The 20676-nt window shown below is 38.2% G+C and overlaps 2 protein-coding genes across 3 annotated transcripts; both read left to right on the forward strand.

Annotated features, from left to right (window-relative positions):
* The first annotated feature begins 32 nt into the window (after positions 1–32).
* rabif (RAB interacting factor) lies at positions 33–1390 on the forward strand. The gene is made up of 3 exons (XM_077203449.1): positions 33–210; positions 356–518; positions 761–1390. The coding sequence occupies exons 2-3, from the start codon at positions 369–371 to the stop codon at positions 1007–1009; spliced, it is 399 nt and encodes a 132-aa protein (XP_077059564.1). The 5' UTR covers positions 33–210; positions 356–368; the 3' UTR covers positions 1010–1390.
* Positions 1391–1682: 292 nt separating this feature from the next.
* Positions 1683–20533, forward strand: kdm5ba (lysine demethylase 5Ba). Of its 2 annotated transcripts, none has more exons than XM_077203450.1 (28): positions 1683–1886; positions 2927–3125; positions 4579–4656; positions 5220–5342; positions 5516–5686; positions 6432–6560; positions 6660–6753; positions 8556–8623; positions 8717–8875; positions 9188–9307; positions 9398–9556; positions 9664–9845; positions 10012–10174; positions 10259–10378; positions 11008–11202; positions 12489–12670; positions 12800–12924; positions 13722–13872; positions 13974–14088; positions 14179–14534; positions 15741–15879; positions 15988–16167; positions 16264–16416; positions 17490–17903; positions 17998–18088; positions 18184–18389; positions 19230–19499; positions 19640–20533. In XM_077203450.1, the coding sequence occupies exons 2-28, from the start codon at positions 2973–2975 to the stop codon at positions 19769–19771; spliced, it is 4428 nt and encodes a 1475-aa protein (XP_077059565.1). In that variant the 5' UTR covers positions 1683–1886; positions 2927–2972; the 3' UTR covers positions 19772–20533. The 2 variants fall into 2 exon arrangements, with proteins under 2 accessions (XP_077059565.1, XP_077059567.1); XM_077203452.1 differs by lacking the exon at positions 1683–1886 and adding an exon at positions 2226–2814.
* The last annotated feature ends 143 nt before the right edge of the window (positions 20534–20676 follow it).

Below are 20676 nucleotides of genomic sequence, written 5' to 3' on the forward strand. Positions count from 1 at the left end.
GAACGAATTCGTGGCTTGTTTTTAGCCGGTCTGCTTTAGCAGTTGCGCATGTATTAGCAGTAGCTGACACTAGTCCGCTAGGGTTTTCCAACTACTGTCTATTATTGTGTTTATACTTGAGTTACCGTATTTGTACTCAACATTTCGAAGACCATATTTGGATAAGTCTGACTTATGCTGGGTCGGTTTTCCTTATGGTCTGACTTGGAGGCGAGTATTCCTGTCACGAGTCTCTTATTTAGCCAGCTAACGTTATAGCTAATTATATCAATACCATATTAGATACATTGATAGACTGACCATAATCAAGTAATATATCTAGTAAATTCTGATTGATCGTATGTTTTGTTTTTAGTTTGCTTACTAACATGGATGACAGTAAACAGTCCTCCTCTCCCGAGGGATCTGTAGACCCCTCTCTCGTGTCAGACGGTGGTAAAAATGTGAAATCAGTGTTGTGCCAGAGATGTTCTTCCAAAGTGCTCTGCCCAGGCATGGCAGTGTTTGCAGAAAAGGAGGTAACTTGTTTTAAAACTAGTGTGTAAAACATTTTAAATACAGGTATATGGTTCATATGTTACGATATTACGATAGTTCATTGTAATTTACACTACATAAGTAATTTGCAAAATGATAGTCATGATATGTTTGTTTGCACAACTGACTTGTAGTTTAAAAAAAAAACTATTATATTATTATATATTATTTCAAGACTGATATGTCATCTGTTTTCCATTAAACATCCCTTTCCATTTACCAGCTGTTTCTCCCTTCAATGAGAAAGAAAACCTCCATTGGTCAGTCAGACGGGAGATTGGATGGGGACACATTAACAGCTCACTGGCTGGTTGATGACATGTACACTTTTGAAAATGTGGGTTTCACAAAAGATGTAGGCAAAGTGAAGTACCTTATATGTGCGGATTGTGAGATTGGACCCATTGGTTGGCATTGCCTGGATGACAAGAAGAGCTTCTATGTGGCATTGGACAGGGTGAACCACGAATAGAGCACTTATTGAAGTCACTGTTTGGAAAAATCCTATTGTATTTGATTATGTAACTCAGATGGCTTAGGTCTTGTTTCTGCTCTGTTCATAGAGTTCAGAAAAATGTAATTGGTTTTTGTATAGTTTTTTTTTGTGACATTTTCATTCTCACCAAACTGTATGGTAACCTGTCTAACATCATAGATGAATGGAGACGGTCCTTTTAAACATTCCTTAACACAAGACATTTCTATTATCTCTATGATTTTTCAAAACACATGAAGTCACTTTTGTGTATGAGGAGATTTAGAAGGTCAATGCTTGTCAAATAACAAAATTCATGGTTGACCGTTTAAGAGAATTGCAATATTATACTGAAAAAATAAAATATAACTAAGCTGTTATGAGAGTTACTATTTTTTGTAGAAAGGTGTTCCTTGCATCAAGTGTGTGTGTGTGTGTGTGTGTGTGTGTGTGTGTGTGTGTGTGTGTGTGTGTGTGTGTGTGTGTGTGTGTATAAAAATCCTGACTTGTGCTGCTGTGAGTAAAAATGTTAAAGAACATTTAAGATTTAAACTCGTTGTTTGGGGGGAAACAAGGCAGTAAAGTCCGATATGGTATTGTTTTTAAGACAATCAAGCAAAAGTGTCGTTATTGTCAGGCTACAACTGCCACACCTCGGTCATTCTGCCTCGGTAGAATAACTGTGCGGTTTCCTGCGATAGGCGGATAAGGGAACGGGGGATCGCTGTCCTGCGTTTCATAGCGGGTGACAGCTTCCGAGTTGACGTGCGGTACGTGCTCATAGAATTTGCTCGCATGGAATACTACGTTGGATGTTGATGGACCCTCTCCACAGAGATATGTAAAGACAAAAGTCAATCGCAACGCCAGTACGGTGAGATACTTTCTGTCTTGGCACAATATTTCATTTTCCGCTGAAGGATCATGCATTCCGAAATCGGGTCATGAGACGGTGCAAATGCTCACGGATTATATATTCAAACGGTTTAAAATGTGCTATCTGTACGATGTCACCCCATGACAGAGGTAAATCGTGATTTTAGATGGCAATCGGGTGGGGAGTGACTAAATTCATCGTCCCTGGACAACATCTGTTACTTCCGAGTGGGTAACTTGAAAGAGTCCATTTAAAGAAGTAGTTCCGGTGAAAATGAAGCTGTGGTTTATCAATCCGCGCGAGTCACCAAGTCACTTCTCTAATTCAATGGAACCTACATCTGCCTTTTGAAAACACTTTAGGGGAGACGGTTAAACGCATTAATATACAAAAGTTTTCGGGGGGTTCCTCATATTTGTATATAAAGCTTTGTTTTGATCACAGGTTTCATGAGAGTATCATCTGTTACTTAATAATGTTAACTTAAGCCTTCGCGAGCAGATAACGCTAAGAAAAAACGCAAACGCGTTTTGAAAATAAAACCTGGTTGACTGTTATAGACAGCTACGTGTAGTAGGTTTGAAATATAATTGCATATTTTTGCTATAATTAAATGAATTATAGTATAATTATAAGTGATGTATACAATTTTGTTAATAATAAATTGTTGAAAATATTTGACCATTACTAAAACCAAAAGCTTTGTTAGGCCTATTGATCGTTACGTAAACGGTGCGATAATGATTGATGTCCTTTTCCCCCTTCCAATGCGATTTGTAGAATTTAAGTGTACATTTTACAATTTAAAAAACTTATTTAAAAAATCTGCATTGGTGAGAATGTCGGACAAAGAAAGGAAATCAAGCGTCTCTACTTTTGAAGCGGAAGACGACTAAGAACTGTTACGTCAGCACTCCGTCTGTGTGTACGTTTCCCAAAGTGGATGAGGATGTTAATTGTCGGAGTTCAGGTGTAATCATTCTTTAATATGGCATCTTTTCGAGACTAATTAAAACATTTACTTCAACTTCAAACAGTTTACTGCAGTTTCTACATGTCATCATTTGGATCAAGTTCCCCAGAATGACCCATTCACGACCCAACGAGTTTATTCCACCACCGGAGTGCCCTGTCTTTGAGCCCAGTTGGGAGGAATTTGCCGACCCTTTTGGGTTCATCAACAAAATACGTCCAATTGCAGAAAACACTGGCATCTGCAAGATCCGACCGCCCCAGGTAAGTTTCTTCGACATATAACAGAACTGTCAAATTCAAGCTATCTCTCTGTCGTCTTTTTTACTAGTAGATTGCAGATCCCGAAACACTTTTTCTAAAGACAGGCTTTTTCAACATGGCGGATTGCGGCTCCAGCCATTGCGAACGTTCTTAACGGCGTGTGCGCGTGTACGCGCAGCTCCTAGCTATGCGTGAATGCTCGCGTGTGGTTTACTCCTACAGCGACCACAATAACATCACTTGCTTTCTTTTCAAGAGAGTTTTATCATACTATGGCTTATAAGAATCCCGGCTGTTTTTCTGCAGATACTTTTAATAAATGTTTGGTTGATGGGAAAATGTTGAGGAACATAATGTAGTGATTGTTATTGTCTTCCAAAATCAATGTTCGTTAGAATGCATCCACCCAAACAAGAACAATCCTCGATAGTTGAACTTGCAACCTAGGACAAGCATTATATAACTTTTTTACATTTATTTTGAAACATTTTGCGGAAAACCTGTACTGTTGGTGTAACGTTGCATTTAAAAAAAATGCAACTTCCTCATTTTTTGTACATTAACGTCAAAGTATTTTCTTTCAAATATAATCTTTTACTTGGTCATCTGATGTTGAAAGGTGGTGTGAAAGAGTTTGTTGGTCGTGTTTTTGTGTTTATGTTTTATTACTATTTATTTTTTCAGTAATACGGAAATGAAAGTAATATGTTTATATATTGTTTATATATATATATATATTGCTGAAGTTGGCGGTGGCGTAATTGTTCTTTGCCGTTGTCCTCCATGTTGTGCCAGTTGTGTATTTGCATTTGGCCATTGAAACTGAAATTTGATGTAAATAACAACGCAATGGATCAGCTGGATTCGGTTTAGGTCGCGTTTTAAACGTTTACAAAACAAAGTTGTTTTTTGTCTTGGCTATGTATATTTATTGTGTTTTGCCTGGTTCACAACTGTTAACACCCTAAAACGGCCCCCGTGGAATCTATATCCATTCTAGTATGTTATACTGCGAATATCCTTTTATAACTGATGTATTAGCACATACATATTTGATAAAATGTTAATAGTTCCAGATTCTTGCCAGTGGACCATTTCACAACTTAAATTTTATATATATATATTGTGTATCCAATGCATCATTCCATACCTTATGATGTACAGCAAAATTGGTTTAAGGTGAAGACAGGGCCTTTTGAAATGAAAACCATTTTGATGTTGATTTGTGTATTAAACCTTAATACATATATATTTTAATCAGCCTGTTGTAGATGAAATGCTACACCACTTTCATATTGTATTTATAAGCATTATTGTTCAGTACAAAGATGGCATTTTGAAAAACCCACATGCAGATACAAACCGAAAGAATTATCTTCTGTTCGACCAGAGTTTTTAACTTGTGTGGCAAATGGTATACATAAAAGCTTAACACATTTTTTCTTTACGTCAGGGATGGCAGCCACCATTTGCCTGTGATGTGGACAGACTGCATTTCACACCACGCATTCAAAGGCTCAATGAGTTGGAGGTGAGACCTTTATTTGTCTCCTGTTGGATCAAAATTTTGTATTTGCAGATATGTTCATGTGGCCTTATTCAACAGAAACATGCAACTAGTCATGACCTCTTTCTGGTCTGCCACACTTAAAAGCTCAGGTTTTAGTGTCAACTAAAAAGGTCACTAACAGAAAGGAAAGGTCAGTGGTGGAAAATCACAATAAGACCTCATATTTTAGCCACCAAGTCTTTTGATTGCTCTGTGTTTTAATCTTTTTTAGGATTGTTTAATGAATTCCTATATTCCAAAGAACAGCATTTATTTGATGTAGAAAACTTTTGTAACATTATAAATGTTTTTATTGTCAGTTTGAATGAATTGAATGTGTCTTTCTGAATACAAATATTAATTTCTTTGAAAAAAATTTACTGACCCTAAATAGTTCTTAAAATAAATTGTTCTTTTAAAATATTAAACGAGTGCAAATCAGATGCTTTCTCCTTTGCATACTAAATGCTACTGAAAGAACGAGGACTTCATGTTTGATTTTCTGATGCCATTTTTGTTGTGTTTTTTTTGTTTTTGTTTCATAGGCCCAAACCAGAGTGAAGCTCAATTTCTTGGACCAGATAGCAAAGTTCTGGGAACTGCAGGGATGCACACTGAAAATTCCTCATGTTGAGCGCAAAACCCTGGATTTATATGTTCTTTACAAGGTAGGACTGAAGTTTTGTTATACACATGGTTTAAAGCATAGTACGTTGGTTAAGTTTTACAGTTTGTACTTTGTAGGTAATATGATAAAAACGCTGATGTATATTTCCTCTGTGGCATTTTTGAAAAGAAAATATATGTAAACATGTCTTTGGTGACCTCTTTCTCCATCTAGCTGGTCAACGAAGAGGGAGGCTTTGATGTGGTCTGTAGAGAGCGGAGATGGACCCAGATTGCACTGAAGATGGGCTTTGCTCCCGGCAAAGCAGTTGGCTCTCACCTCCGCTCTCACTATGAGAGGATTCTCTATCCATACTATTTGTTCCAAACAGGAGCTAATCTTATGGTGAGGTCACTAAAGCGCTTGTATAACTTCCAGTTTCCTCCACTTTCAGCCTTATATCATTCAGTTTCCATCCCTTTTCCTGATTAATGTTCTTTGTTATGGTGCACACATGACGGCCATTGTCCATGATCATTTTTTGGCTGGGAACTCAACTATCTGAACAGAAAGGGTGTCCCGGTTTATTAAGCATTGTTGATAAGTGCCCTAGTTTATTTATACACAAAACTATGTGCAGCAAACATAAACTTGAGGTTGTATTCCTGTCTATGTTTTTATTGGGTGTCATTTGTAGTTTGTTTTTACTTTTTAAGTAGTGTCTGGCAGGCTGTTCATCTGTGTTTTGGTGTTCCTCCGTGTTCAGTGGTATACAGTTTTCTCTGATGTGTATGTTTTTCTGTGCTGTACCCTCGGTCCCCTCCCCCCACCCATAAAGGGGTGTGAATTCATTCGATGAGCCCTGAGCTCTAGGCCCACTCGCCTGCTGCTTTTACCCTATGGTTAATACCCTAGGGGTGATCTGCTTTGCCTCTCACTGTTACTGGCTTTAATAATGTCCACCCTGCTGTCATGTGGCTCTCTGGTTAATTAGATGAGAGTGAAGCCACATGTGCACATTTATAATAGTGTCATAAATAAAGTACATTTGCATTGTTCCCAGTTTAATTTTTTATTGTGAATATGTGGCCTTGCCACTTGAAGTGGTGCATCGGGCATGATGTCGACGTTAAATCTTTTTCTTCAACAGAACTCTCAGAAGCCAACTCTGACTAATGACACCAAAGACAAGGAGTACAAACCCCACGACCTGCCCCAGCGTCAGTCGGTGCAACCAGCAGAAACCTGCACTATTGCCCGCAGAGCTAAACGAACAGAGGTAAAGGGCATATACAAAAATCTCTTATTCATACCTTGGACCAGTTGTTCAAACTTGATAGTAATGCCCTTATCTCTGACATTTCACTTCTCTTCATAGGGTCGCTGTTTTAAATCAGAACCGGGCGAGGTGTGTGAAAACAAACCTAACCTGAGGCGACGAATGGGCTCTTGTGTGGCAAAATCAGAACCAGGTACAGATCAATATATTTTATTTCTAGTTTTCCACTCAAAAATCACTTTGCATATTTTGAAATGGGACTGTCTCTAACTGTACGTTCACACCGCCGCCGACTTAAACTTCCAAAGCTACCGGAAGTCATTCATTTTCAATGGAAGCTGGCTTCTCTCAGCTGCAAGGAGCGTCAAATCCATCGGTGTTGCGTTTTGAGCGTCAATCAGAAAGTTGAAAGTAGCTCAACTTTATGGTAATGAGCTATTACGCGGTTTAGCGGCAAGCAGCGGCAAAAGCCAGCAACCAATCGGAATATAGACGTCCTTCGCGCTGGCTGATTCCAGAGAAACATACCATGTAAACATTCGTTCCTACCTAGTTCTGAGAAAATGGAGAAGCTAATCATCACCGTTGCTGGGTTTCCTATCTTTTATGATATCACCATATCACGTTGTTTGCATATAGATAACGGTCCTGGAGGGTGTCATGAACCCAAAATCTCTGAGTTCGACGTCTTCTCCGCAAATACAACACAGCAGCACCAAACACAACAACTTCGGGATTTGTCCATGATCCAGTGATACACATTTGAGAATGAGCGCAACTTTTTATTTGAAATATTTATGAACGCTCGCTTCAAGCGGGAATGCAATTCATTTGCTCACGGTAACACCGATTTGACCAATTGCACTAATGCAAATAATAATAATAATTATTATTCTTTTTTCCCCCCGATCAAATGTGACCAAAACGGTTATAAAAATGCTGTCATTATAAAAGGTTTCTTCAATATATTGCTTGTTTTTTCTGTTTATTACATTTAATGTTGTGACACTTCTCTTCTCCCTGCTACGTCAGAGCAGCCAAAGCGTCAACAAGCTTCCCCGCACTTTTTGACAAGCGTCCTTGGCAGGGCGGCCAGAGCTTCTTTGTCGATCAAGTCGGCGGCGGTGTGAACGTACAGTAACGATTATTTTGGTAATCGAGTGATCACTTATTTTGTTGTGGTAATAAAACAGACCAAAGCAAACAATAGCCTTTAAAATGCATAAATAATAACAGAGGCAATAATAGTTGTTTCAAACGAAGTATGAAAATCAAGTAATCATATTATATATTTCTAGAAAAACAATGTTGAAATGCATTACATAGATAATATAGAATGGTTTAATACATTGGGAAGCCTTAGAAAACGGTCTAATAATGCGGTTCATGGATTCTCGTCGTGGAATGCGCCTCTTCTGGTATTTTGCCGGCTACTCGTCATGGGAAAATTGCAATCGAGGATTTTTTTTTTAAATCGAATGCTCGAATTTTATCGAGGAATCGTGACAGCCCTATTTTGAAGTTCTTCATAGCTTGGTATTAGCATGCAGCTATGCTACCACTCAAAAGTTTGGGGTCAGTGACAGGACATGCTGTTCTTTTGAACTTAGTATTCATTAAAGGATCCTGTAAAAACACAAAAAAATATTAAGCAGAACACTGTTTTCAGCATTGATAAGAAATGTTTCTTGAGCACCAATCAGCAAATTAGAACGATTTCTGAAGGATCATGTGACACCGAAGACTGCAGTATTGACTGCTGAAAATTCAGCTCTACCACCACAGGAATTCTTTCACAAAGTTATTTTAAATAGTAATATTATTTGATGATATTACTGTTTTATTGTATTTTGATCAAATAAACTCAGCCTTGAGCATGAGAGATTTCTTTGAAAAATTCATATTGACCCCAAACCTTTGAATGGTAGTGTACTTCCAAATTTTAATCTTACTGCAACGTGGAATTCCAAACTTATTTATTTTCATCTCTTCAAGTGAAAGAAATTCCAGTGCAGGTGAAAGAAGAACCCATTGAGCAACCAGTTGAAGGTGAAAAATCAAAGGTGAGGAAGGAGGTTAGAGGACCATTCACACAACACAAGAACGTGTGCAATGGATTCCTTTATGGCAATGTTTGGGGTTTTTTTTCTCTACAGGTGGAGCAGTACATATGCTTGGTATGTGGGGGTGGAGGTGATGAAGATAGACTTTTGCTTTGTGATGGGTGTGACGACAGCTATCACACCTTCTGTCTGATCCCACCCCTCCACGATGTCCCTAAAGGTGACTGGAGGTGCCCCAAGTGCCTGGCTCAGGTGAGCCACTCCCGACTGTCTACAACTGCAAACTGATGCCATCATGACCATTTTCTTTTTCTTTATCACATTGTTTTTGTGACCTAATATGATATCAATGATACCTTTGATTACATAAGTGCAGTCATATTCTTAGAAGCTATATTTATAACTAAATTACAGCTGCTCCTGTTTGCGCTCTCCGCACCCATTGCCTGCTGTCTGTTAGTAAATGTGATTTTGCTTAGTTGTACGCAATTGTTTAATAGTCGATTGCATTTAGGCTATGCAGTATTATGCTTGTAATCATTGGCTTCTCTGTTCTTACTATAGGAGTGTGGTAAGCCACAGGTGGCGTTTGGCTTTGAGCAGGCCTCCAGAGACTACACCCTCCGCACCTTTGGTGATATGGCTGACTCTTTCAAGTCTGACTACTTTAACATGCCTGTTCACGTATGTCTGTTAAATGACACTTGAGAAACAAATATGATTGCATACCATGTGCTATTGGAATATGAAGTGATCGCCCTTATCTTTTGACAGATGGTTCCCACAGAGCTGGTGGAGAAGGAGTTCTGGCGGCTGGTTAGCACCATAGAAGAGGATGTCACTGTTGAGTATGGGGCTGATATTGCTTCAAAGGATTTCGGAAGTGGCTTCCCTGTTAAGAACGGCACATTTAAGCTCTCGCCAGAGGAGGAGGTATAAAAATAACCTGAAATGCCAAGTTCTTGCAATCTGTATACTGAAAGTACAGATCAAAATCTTTAGATCACAAATGCATGTTTCATTAAATCATCTTTGTTCAGGATTATCTGAGCTGTGGCTGGAACCTCAACAACATGCCAGTGTTGGATGCATCTGTGCTGACTCATGTCACAGCGGACATCTGTGGGATGAAGCTCCCATGGCTTTATGTGGGCATGTGCTTCTCCTCCTTCTGCTGGCACATTGAGGACCACTGGAGCTATTCCATCAACTATCTGCACTGGTAATCCACTTGCACTTTTCACGTTGAAAGATTTTACATGGTAGATTAAGCACATGTGCTCTTCAGCAACTTTCTGTGCCACCATGTACGTGTTTTTTTTTATGCTTTATATTAACACCTACTAGGATAAAAACAAACCATGCTCTTTTGTTGTTTTGATCTGCAGGGGAGAGCCAAAGACGTGGTATGGCGCTCCTGGCTACGCCGCAGAGCAGTTGGAGAATGTGATGAAGAGCCTGGCCCCTGAGCTCTTTGAGTCTCAGCCAGACCTTCTCCACCAGCTGGTCACCATCATGAACCCCAATGTGCTCATGGATCATGGAGTACCAGTGAGTGGCCACATATACAATCATAGATGGAGAGTTATGGACTAAACCAAGACCGTTAATGACATACAATTTTGTCCTCTGTAGATTTACCGTACAAACCAGTGTGCCGGCGAGTTTGTCATTACGTTCCCGAGGGCCTATCACAGTGGATTCAACCAGGGATTCAACTTTGCAGAGGCAGTCAACTTCTGCACAGCAGACTGGGTAAAAGGCGCTTATTGTTGGCATAAAATAAAAATTCACCCTATCTATTTTGTGCATGCATGTTATTGATCTTATGGCATGCAGAACATCTCTAATTATTTAGTTCACTTAGGGTATGATTACACGACAACGATGTACTAAAACGGACACATTTGTCCTTTGCGTTTTTCGCGTACAGACAACAACATTGTCTAAACGTTCCCCGTTCACACGGATCTGTGAAAATTACTAAACAATGTGTTCTGCTATCAGGCCTGTAATTGGCGATGTCACTCTGTAAAGAAAAACTACACGCCTATAGACTGAACACGTAACACGCATGCATATTCACAAATTCCCAGTTTTGCAGTTTACATGGAGAAAATAACAGTATCGTTTTTTAAAAACTTTCACTTTGAAACCTGTTTTCAAAAGTTAGCGTTTTCAGCCCACCAAAAAGTTGTGTAAATGAACGTCTAAAATGCATAAAGTTTTCAGTTGAAAACTGTGTTGTGTAAACGGCCCCTTAAACCCTACACCTTTCTTCGAATGCTGCTACTTCAGATACATTTTGATTTTTAATGTTGGATAAGCATAATTCCATACAGGATATGAATCAAAGTGATCTAAAATACGCTCTTGTGTTTCAGATGCATCTTGGTCGAAAGTGTGTCGAGCACTATCGATCACTCAACAGATACTGTGTTTTCTCCCACGATGAAATGACCTGTAACATTGCCGCCAAGGCTGACAGTCTAGAGTTGGAACTGGCCACTGCTGTCCAGAAGGATATGTGCGCTATGATTCTGGAAGAGAAGATGCTCCGTGAGAAAGCCTATAAGCGGGTGGGTAGCTATTTTAAAGGCAGTGAGCCTATTTAAACTGCTTTAACTTGTACTTCATGACCTAATTGAGTGTGTGTGCGTGTGTGTGTATCAATTCAGTTATAAAAATAAGACCATATAAATAAGGCTTTTACCAATAAAAATGAAATCTGTATCAACAAAATCCATCTTTCCACTGCAGAGAAAATGCATTATTTGGCACGTATTTAAACAGACTGTTTAATGAAGCACTGAGGTGGCATTAATGCATTTACATTGCAAAATTATAAATGCATAAATAATGTTATGAGACTGTTTGATTTTTTTTTTTAATATACAAATATGAAATATTGTAAAAATGCAATGATACTTAATATAAAACTGAACCGATAGTAGGTGGTGCCAAGTGACTGTCCTAATGAGTGAGTCATTGAGTCATTCAACTGATTTGTTCAAAAGGCTGATTCCTTTAGGAATGAAGCAAGTGATTCTCTTTATGAATGAATCATTGAATCACTCACTGACTCACCCAATTCTTTCAAAAACATTTAATCATTCACACCACTGTGTTGCTCTGAGATGGCAATTCGATATTGATTCATTTGAATATATATCAAGGGGAAAAAAATCAACTAATGCAGTTATCTATACAGGGAGTCAGTAAGCACTAAATTATCATTATAGAAGGTTTTTTATTATTATATAGTTTTTTTATATACAGTATTATAGTAAAGTTATAATACTTCGTAATTATGTTTCAACTCCAATTCATGTTTATTTCATGCTATAACTAGTAGGAAATAGGAAGAGGTGATCTGTTCACATGCCCTGTGCTTTTACATATTGCGTTTTTTATTGGATGGGAGGCGCACTACAAAGCTTTTTTTCATTCATCAGCCGAAAACAGCATAGACTGAAAAAACTATTCTTGGAATTTAAGAATCAATATTGTTTCATAAAAATGAGAATCGATTAAAATCAACAAATTTATTTACCCTGCACACACATTAGTCAACATTTGAAGTGGATCATAAAAGTTGTCATAAGACAAGAACGGGTATTGTTCAAAATTCATGTATAACTTTGATGAAAGGTTTTGATCCACTTCAAATGTTGACTACTGTGTGTGTATATATGCGTGTGTGTGTGTGTATATATATATATATATATATATATATATATATATATATTATTTTTAAATTTATTTTAGTAATTAAACCTTGTTGCTCTGCCTCTGCTCTTTGTTTGCATGCATGGTCTGTCTGTCTATTACTAATTAATCCCATTGTGTATTTGCTTTTCTGTAGGGTGTGTGGCACTCCCAGCAGGTTGACTATGATATACTACCAGACGAGGAAAGGCAGTGTGCTAAGTGCCGGACCACCTGTTACCTGTCTGCCATCACCTGTCCCTGTAGCCCCGACCAGCTGGTCTGTCTCCACCATATCCAGGACCTCTGCCCTTGCCCTGCTAGAAGCTACACACTCAAGTACGTGTTTGCAAAAGCATAGAACATTAAAACATGTCATGGGTTTAAAACTCAGAACGATGGTTCATATGCAAAAAAAGTTCTTGCTTTAATTCTACATAATTACCTTTTTGTCTTTTACTTTCGCAGCTATAAATACACACTTGCCGAGCTAAAGCCGTTGTTCCAGGTTTTGACGGCTCGTGCCGAGTCCTATGAAGACTGGGCATCTAAAGTTAACAAGATTTTGAAAGCAGATCAAGAAAATAAAAGTGGTAAGTTATTATTGCAATGTGTTCATCTTTTAAACCTTAGAAACCCAAGCATTAATTATTCATAATGGGTTTTTTGTTGATGTTTTTTCACCCTTTAAAAAACTGTAGGAAGCAATTAGTTTTAAATACATTTTCTAACGGGGTATATTTGCTCAAAAAACATTGCAAAATTGCCACACTAGGCATTTAGAGTTGCATAATTTTTTTTTTTTTTTTGGTGGAAGTTTTGAAAAAAGGTTTGTCAAAGTTTTGAATTCACCACAAAATTTAGTGCACAAGTGTATTTGAAAAAAAAGTTGATAAATTTCACTATTTGCACATTTACATAACTCAAATATTTACATCATAGCATATTTCTTAAATTATGTATTAACCATTAATTACATTTAAATGTGTGTGTGTGTGTATGTATGTATGTATGTATATATATATATATATATATATATATATATATATATATTGTAATATCATTATAATGGATAACCTTTTTAAATCATTTATTGAATAGGCTCCATTGTGTGAGAACATTTGAAAAAGTTTGACCCCTGAAGCCAAGCGTTTCTTTTGTTACACTTAGAAAAATGGTCTCTATAGTGTACGTTCAGAATTTTAGAGCATTTTCCATCAAACGCGTATGAATAAAATAAAAAATATATATCTCAAATTGTTTGTAAATGTATACATTTATTCGAAAAGTGTTAGCTGGCTGGAGACATAAGCACCCTAAAACCCCCTAAAAGGGGTTTAAATGCTCTTGGTTTTTTTAGTGCGTCTTAAATAATGTTTTTTTTTATTAGATTTGGAGGAGCTTCGTTCCTTGGTAGTAGAAGCAGAGAAGAAGATGTACCACGAGACTGACTTGCTATGTCACCTGCGTCAAGTCATCCAGAATGCAGATAGGTGTACCTCAATGGCCCAACAACTCCTCAATGGCAAGAGACAGACGAGGTACGTTTATTACTTCCTCTATGTAAAACTATCTGAAGTTATTGCATTTTAAGTAGTTTTAAACTGATGCAATTCTGTATCAAATGTATTTTTGGTAATAGGTATCGCTCCGGTGGGGGAAAGTCTCAAAACCAGCTCACTGTGGAGGAACTGAAGTCGTTTGTCAATCAGTTGTATGACCTGCCTTGTACCATCCGACAGGCCCCTTTCTTAAAGGTAACCAACCACACAACATGTTAAGTTTAATTTCCCTTGTTTCCAGATGTGTTGGTCTTACTTTTTTTTTTTCTCTCCCCTCTATCTCAGGCTCTTTTGAACCGTGTTGAACAGTTCCAGCAGCAGAGCTTGGATCTCCTTGCAGAGGACATGGCTGGTTCCTCTGCCCTCCAAGGCCTCCTAGATGAAGGCGCAGGCTTGGATGTGGAGTTGCCTCAGCTGGCGGTGTTGAGGCAGAGGCTGGAGCAGGCACGCTGGGTGGAGGCCGTTCAAGAAGCCAGCGATCAGCCGGCCGACCTCAGTCTAGACTGCATGAGGAGGCTCATAGATCAAGGAGTAGGCCTGGCACCGCACTCCTGTGTGGAAAGAACCATGGCCCGCCTGCAAGAGCTGCTCACTGTCTGTGAACACTGGGAAGAAAAGGCCCATAACATGCTCACTGCTAGGTGAACTAAGTTTGCATTTAAGTGAAATTTTATTAATTTAAAGGGTTCACCTAAAAAATGTAATTAATTTAACTGTCATTATTTAATCACCCTCATGTTATTATAATAATAATAATAATATGAAAGTATATGTCAGATGATACATTGGTCAATAAACATCATCTTACAGTCGTAAACACAATCCATTTTCCCCAATACTGCAAATACTTATCCATCTGTAGTGTTAAAGCGAAAGTCAATCCTTTCCATATTTTGGACACTGGTCATAATGTCCAACCATTCAGCCTCTGTTGGAGATTAAGAATGGACTTTTAGCGAAGGACCGAAATCTTTCGGGTTTAAAAAAACAAAAACATTCCTTTTTGTTTTGAATATAAATTAAAGTCTTATGGGTTTGGAACCAAGACAACACGAGGGTGAGTAAATTATGACAGAATTTTCACTTTTGGATCAACTTCCCTTTTAGTTTTTCACCACTTTTATCAGCTTGATCTGAGAAGCGAAAGCAACTCCTGTTGGTTTAAGTTTGGCATTGTGCATGGCCAAATTCATTGTACAACAAAATAATTTGCAAGTTGTTGTCAATTTTGCTTGCAAATTTTTTAACCTATTCCTTTCAATGGCTTATGGCTAATAAAAGTCCTGCACTCCCAACATGCATGTTGTGAAAAACCACATGGTTGAGGTAGTTCTGATAGGGAATAAAAATGTGCAGGGTAGGCATTTTGACTTGAAGCTGTTTCCTGACAGATTAACTTGGGTCGATATATTGTGACATAGATCATGTGTCTAGTGTGACACCTACATTGTCCATACACAACAGTTTGGGGTATGAAAGATTTTAAAATGTTTTTGAACAAGTCTCTTTTGCTGGCCATTTGTTTGATTAAGATACAGTAAAAAGATGCAGTTTAAAATATTTTAATACATTTTAAAATTTATAATTATAAATTAGTATTAATTCCTGTGATGGGAAAGCTGAATTTCCAGCAGTTACTCCAGTCTTCAGTGTCTCTTAACTTCTAATATGCTAATTTGCTGCTCAAGATGCATGTCTTATCAATGTGGAAAACAGTTTGTAACAAATGTAAAAACCTTTACTGTCCAATTAACTGTATATACTATCAATTTAATGCATCGTTGCTGAATGAAACCTTTTGATCCTGTAAAATAATGTAGACTCGCTTGTTTTTTGCTCTTTTTCAGACCTCGTCATAGCATTGAGACTCTTGAGGCAGCTATACAGGAAGTGGACAGCATCCCAGCATACCTGCCCAGCTGTCTTCAGCTCAAAGACTGTGTAAGCCGGGCCAGAGAGTGGATAATGGAAGCAGATGCTCTTCAGGTGTGTTTCACATGCATCTGTACTGCTCTATTATTCGTAACCCTACGATTAGATGCATAGATGGAGCACTACTTACACAAGTTTCTATTTAAACATTTATTGCTACAGGCTGGAGGCCGTATTCCTGGTCTTGCTGCCCTATCTGAACTAGTGTCGAGAGCCAGAGGTATTCCGGTAATGTTGGAACCACTCACTCGACTGGAAAGCTTAGTATCTGAGGTACAGACCTGGAAGGAGAGTGCAGCGAAAACGTTCCTGTTGAGGAACTCATCCTATTCTCTTCTTGAGGTAGATTACTTATTTGCAACCATACTTATTTTGGATACGAATAACTATATGATTTAAGTAAAATAAGTTATTAATTTGTATGTTTGTGTCTTTAAGGTTCTGTGTCCTAGGTGCGAGACTGGAATGCAGAAGTCAAAATCTAAAAAAGCCAAGGATGTCTCATTACCCTGCAAGAAAGTTGAAATAAAACTGGACTCCCTTTTTGATGTGGAAAAAGCGCTTTCTACGAGCAAAGATACAGCTTCAGCGGTAGGTCACCTTTTGGTTTTAGGCTGAATGCAAAAAAATAAATAAAAAAATGTAGGATTTCTGCATGTCCTCAAAAGACTTCATTAATTTAGCTGCAAATTCAAAGTAAAAACGCAGCACTTTTGCACATGTGGCTCTTGATTTCAGAGTATTTTGCAGTCAATGAATTAAGCTATTTTTAATGACCTGTTGATTATTTACGTTATGGTTTTTATATTCTAAGATGCTGTAGAAGGTTGTAAGAGTGCATATTTTATCTCCCTCATCTGTTTGAAAGAGCAGCTGGAAGCAGTAAAGCAGAGGTCTTCAATCCTGCTCCTGGAGGGCCGCTGTCCTGCAGAGTTTAGTTCCAACCCTAATTAAACACACCTGAATCAGCTCATCAAGCTCTTCAGGATCGCTTGAAATTACAAAGGCAGGTGTGCTGAAGCAGGTTGGAACTAAACTCTGCAGGACAGTGGCCCTCCAGGAGCAGGATTGAAGACCTCTACAGTAAAGCATAGACATTTCAAAATAAGAGTCCATGTCTACTTCAAGATTGTCTATAATTTAGTCCCGTATTATGCATAATTATTTTTCTTTCTGGATATTATTTTTATTTTCGTTACACAAACTGTATCTGGCATTTAATTCAATCGAAACTCAAGTGGCTTATATCTGGGCAGCCCTGTCATAGGAATGAAAGACTAAGAACATTATTTAACACATTTAGGATTTAGATTTTACTAGTATCGGCACAATCTTTTTATTGCCTTTCTTTAAACGCATTATCATATCAGCAAAATCCAATATTGATCAACCTCTAATTCGTATGTATTGGTATATTAGTACATAAGCCAATTTCAATTCGGTTTTGTAGTTGAATGTGTGCTCCAGCATGTTTGATTAAATTTTTGTTCTGTATGGGCATATGGTGTCAATTTAATTTGTGCAGGTCTTAATTTTGATTCTAAAAAAACTAAAAAACTGCAGGAACCTAGAAAGAGCCATCCTTATTGAGTCCTGACTGACTGTTCACATGTGTGATGGACATTTGGGTATCTGCTAAGACTTGCATATTCTTCTCCAAACAGATGGCCACTCTCAGTGACATACATCAGAAAGAGTTGGATAGCATGTCTATGTTAAGGATCTCAAATGAGTCAAAGTGTCAGTCTTCGCCCAGCTGTTTGGCCCCCACAGTGTGCTTGTGTCACACCGTCCCCGCAGGCCCCATGCTCCAGTGTGAACTTTGTCGAGACGCCTACCACAGCGGCTGTGTGCCAGGGTTTAAGGACATCCAGACAGGCCTACCATGGCTATGCCCGCTCTGCAAGCGCTCTGAGAAGCCCCCTCTGGATAAGGTACTTCCACTGCTCGCTTCCTTACAGCGGATTCGGATCCGGCTTCCAGAGGGCGATGCCCTGCGGTATGTGATTGAGAGAACGGTGCGGTGGCAGCATAAAGTGCAGCAAGTTTCTCCTCCTACACAGCATCTGAATGGCAAAGTGAGCATAATATGTTTGAATATAATTAGTTTGTCAAATAAAAGCATATTTTCAGTTGACTTTATATTTGATTAATTCTATTTATATGATGAAGGCAAGACCTATTTCTGGGATTGCATCATCTCAGGCAATGGAAGGGAGCAATGGTTCTTTCTACATGCTGCAGCCCTGCATTCCACTCAATGGTGAGTCAACCACACCTGAAGTTTTTAAATGCACAGTTACAGAGTGGTTGTAAATGTCTTGATCTAAACATGTGGGATTCTGTCATGTGTTGCAGAACTCAGTGCTGAGTTGGAGGAGCTGTTGGTAGAAGGTCTTCTCCTGCAGGTGACGTTACCGGAGCTTCATCAGCTTTATAGCAGCCTGCTTAACAGGTTTTTACCATCCCAGCACTCCATGCAGAGCAGCGAACATGATCACCAGTATCACATTGCTCAAGACAGAAGTCCACCTCACAGGAGCCCCCCGCACAGCAAAGCACAGGTGGGAGAACTCTCAACTTGCTTACTAATCCTTCAATAGCATTTGCTTTGTAGCATTGTAAATTCCTATGATTTAGACCCAAACTTTTTTGTAAACCCAACCCCTTTGACTTATATTATTTACTTGAAGTTAATATTTCAATGAACAACACATTTACATGCTTATGGTTCTCTGATGCTGGTTAATGGTCATATGACATGCAGGTAAACAAAATATTTTGTCTTATTAAAGAAAAAAGAAAAATCATGTTTTGGTCAAAATCAAGCCAAAGTTGTCACAACTGACTTTGTATGCCCCAATTTTGACTTTTTTCCATAATTATGACCTTTATTAGATACCAAGCCATAATTAAGATAAACATTTGAAATTGACATGGTTACAAAAGTTGAAGTTTTGTCATAGTAGTCTGTCATAACTGACTTCTTTTAAAACTATTTATTTAATTAAAATATTTTATAATTTATTTAATTATTAGCTTTTCATCAGCAATGGGTTAAGTGTGAAGTCCAAAAATTAAATGATAAATAAATTTGAATGTTCTTCAGTACTGAAAAGTATTTCTAAAAAGTTTAATGTAATTCAAAACTATTTTTTTATTAACATTTGTCCTATGCTTAGTGTTTTGCTGTTAGCATAGCAACACACTAACGTCATACAATAAGTCAATTACAAATCGAATCTCTTTAGTGCTGTTCCTGTGAACTGCTGCCAATGTGGTGTTCCAAATCAGTCACTAACGAGGTTACTTCCATAATTTTTGGAATGCTGTCTTGCGAGAAAGCTCACTAGGTTCCAGAAATGATCTTTTGACTGATTTTGATTTGAAATGTTTCCATCTAGGATGTGGTTCCAGAGATCAAGAAGGAATCCGAGAAGGTTGAGAAGAACAGCAAACGGCGTCTCGAGAAAGAGAACGTGGAAGGTCCGCACAGAGACAAGATAAAAAAGCCCAAGAAAAAGAAGCCCAAAATGAACAAAGAAAGGAGAAGAGAGGAGAAACGAACCACCTCCCCTGCCAACTCCCTTTCTGACCCATCGTATTCAGACGACTCTGAGGAGGATTGGTCTGTGTGCTCGGCAAAGCGATGCCAACAGCCAGAAGGAAACGAGGTTAGCTCCAGCATAGTTTTTGAAGTGCTTGGTTTTGTTTTCTAATCCAGTGCATCATTCTTGCTAATATATTTGGGTTATATTTTTCTGTGACTCTTGCCTGCATGAATATTTATTGCTTTTTTGGGTCTTCCTCATAGGTTAACTGGGTCCAGTGTGATGGCAGCTGTAACCAGTGGTTCCACCAGATTTGTGTGGGAGTGTCTGCTGAGCAGGCTGAGAATGAGGACTACATCTGTGTCAGCTGCGCAATAAACGATTTGACAGAATGAGGACCAAAATCATGTTTTTTCAAAGGATAGTCAAAAGGCTCCCCGTTTTGCACATAAGTTACAGCACCAAGAATGCACCAGAGATCATCCTCTTATTGATTCCCGCTTCCCCTCTGCTCCCTTGGTGCTACTGCCTTCTTGATAGGACTGTTAACAAAAATCTGTATGATTATCCGCTTTTTGTTTTGTATTTTTGAAGATTTCCTTCTATAACATTTTTTTTTCTTCTTCTCTAGAGAACGTGATGCATAGATGTACCTCAGGGGTTTCCATCCCATTAATGCAAAACAATGGGGAACTTCAGCTTCCCCAAATGTATTTGTTCATATTTATTGTTTGGTTTTTTTTTCTTTCCCCAGTCACCTTTAGAGAATTTCTAACATGAAATTATCAATCTGGGCTATTTACACCAAATAATATTAATTGGACTAAACAAAATGGTCTAAAATTATTTTTGGAACCCGCTGTTTTGGTACATGTGTCTAATAATATAAAATATTATTTATTTATCCCAGCAATAAGTTGGCTGGTTACCTTGATTTTCTGTAGCTTGGGATCTGCTTTGATCTGTTGCTTGATGCATTAGAAGTGTTGTACAGAATCCTAATGTAGGTTGTCAGACAAAAGAGATGTAGCAGGCTGAAGAAAAAACTGTGTGAAATATACTTTGTGATGTATAATGTGGCTTTCTTTAAAACTCAAAACAGATCTTTCCGATGTTAATTAAATTGTGGAATAAAATGGTTTGTTTTCACCTATAAATACTTACCTACTTCTGTTATCATGAACCTTTCTTGTCTTTATTTGTGTGCAACTTCTGTGTGGAAAAGCACAAATCAAACACGTTGATGATTCGTACTGAGCATCAGGTGGCGACAAAGTAAAAAAGAGTCGGTTCAGTGTAG

This window comes from Siphateles boraxobius, unplaced genomic scaffold (genome assembly GCF_051911475.1).
Source record: "Siphateles boraxobius isolate OS27281-9 unplaced genomic scaffold, OSU_SipBor_1 5, whole genome shotgun sequence".
Lineage (NCBI taxonomy): Eukaryota > Metazoa > Chordata > Actinopteri > Cypriniformes > Leuciscidae > Siphateles > Siphateles boraxobius.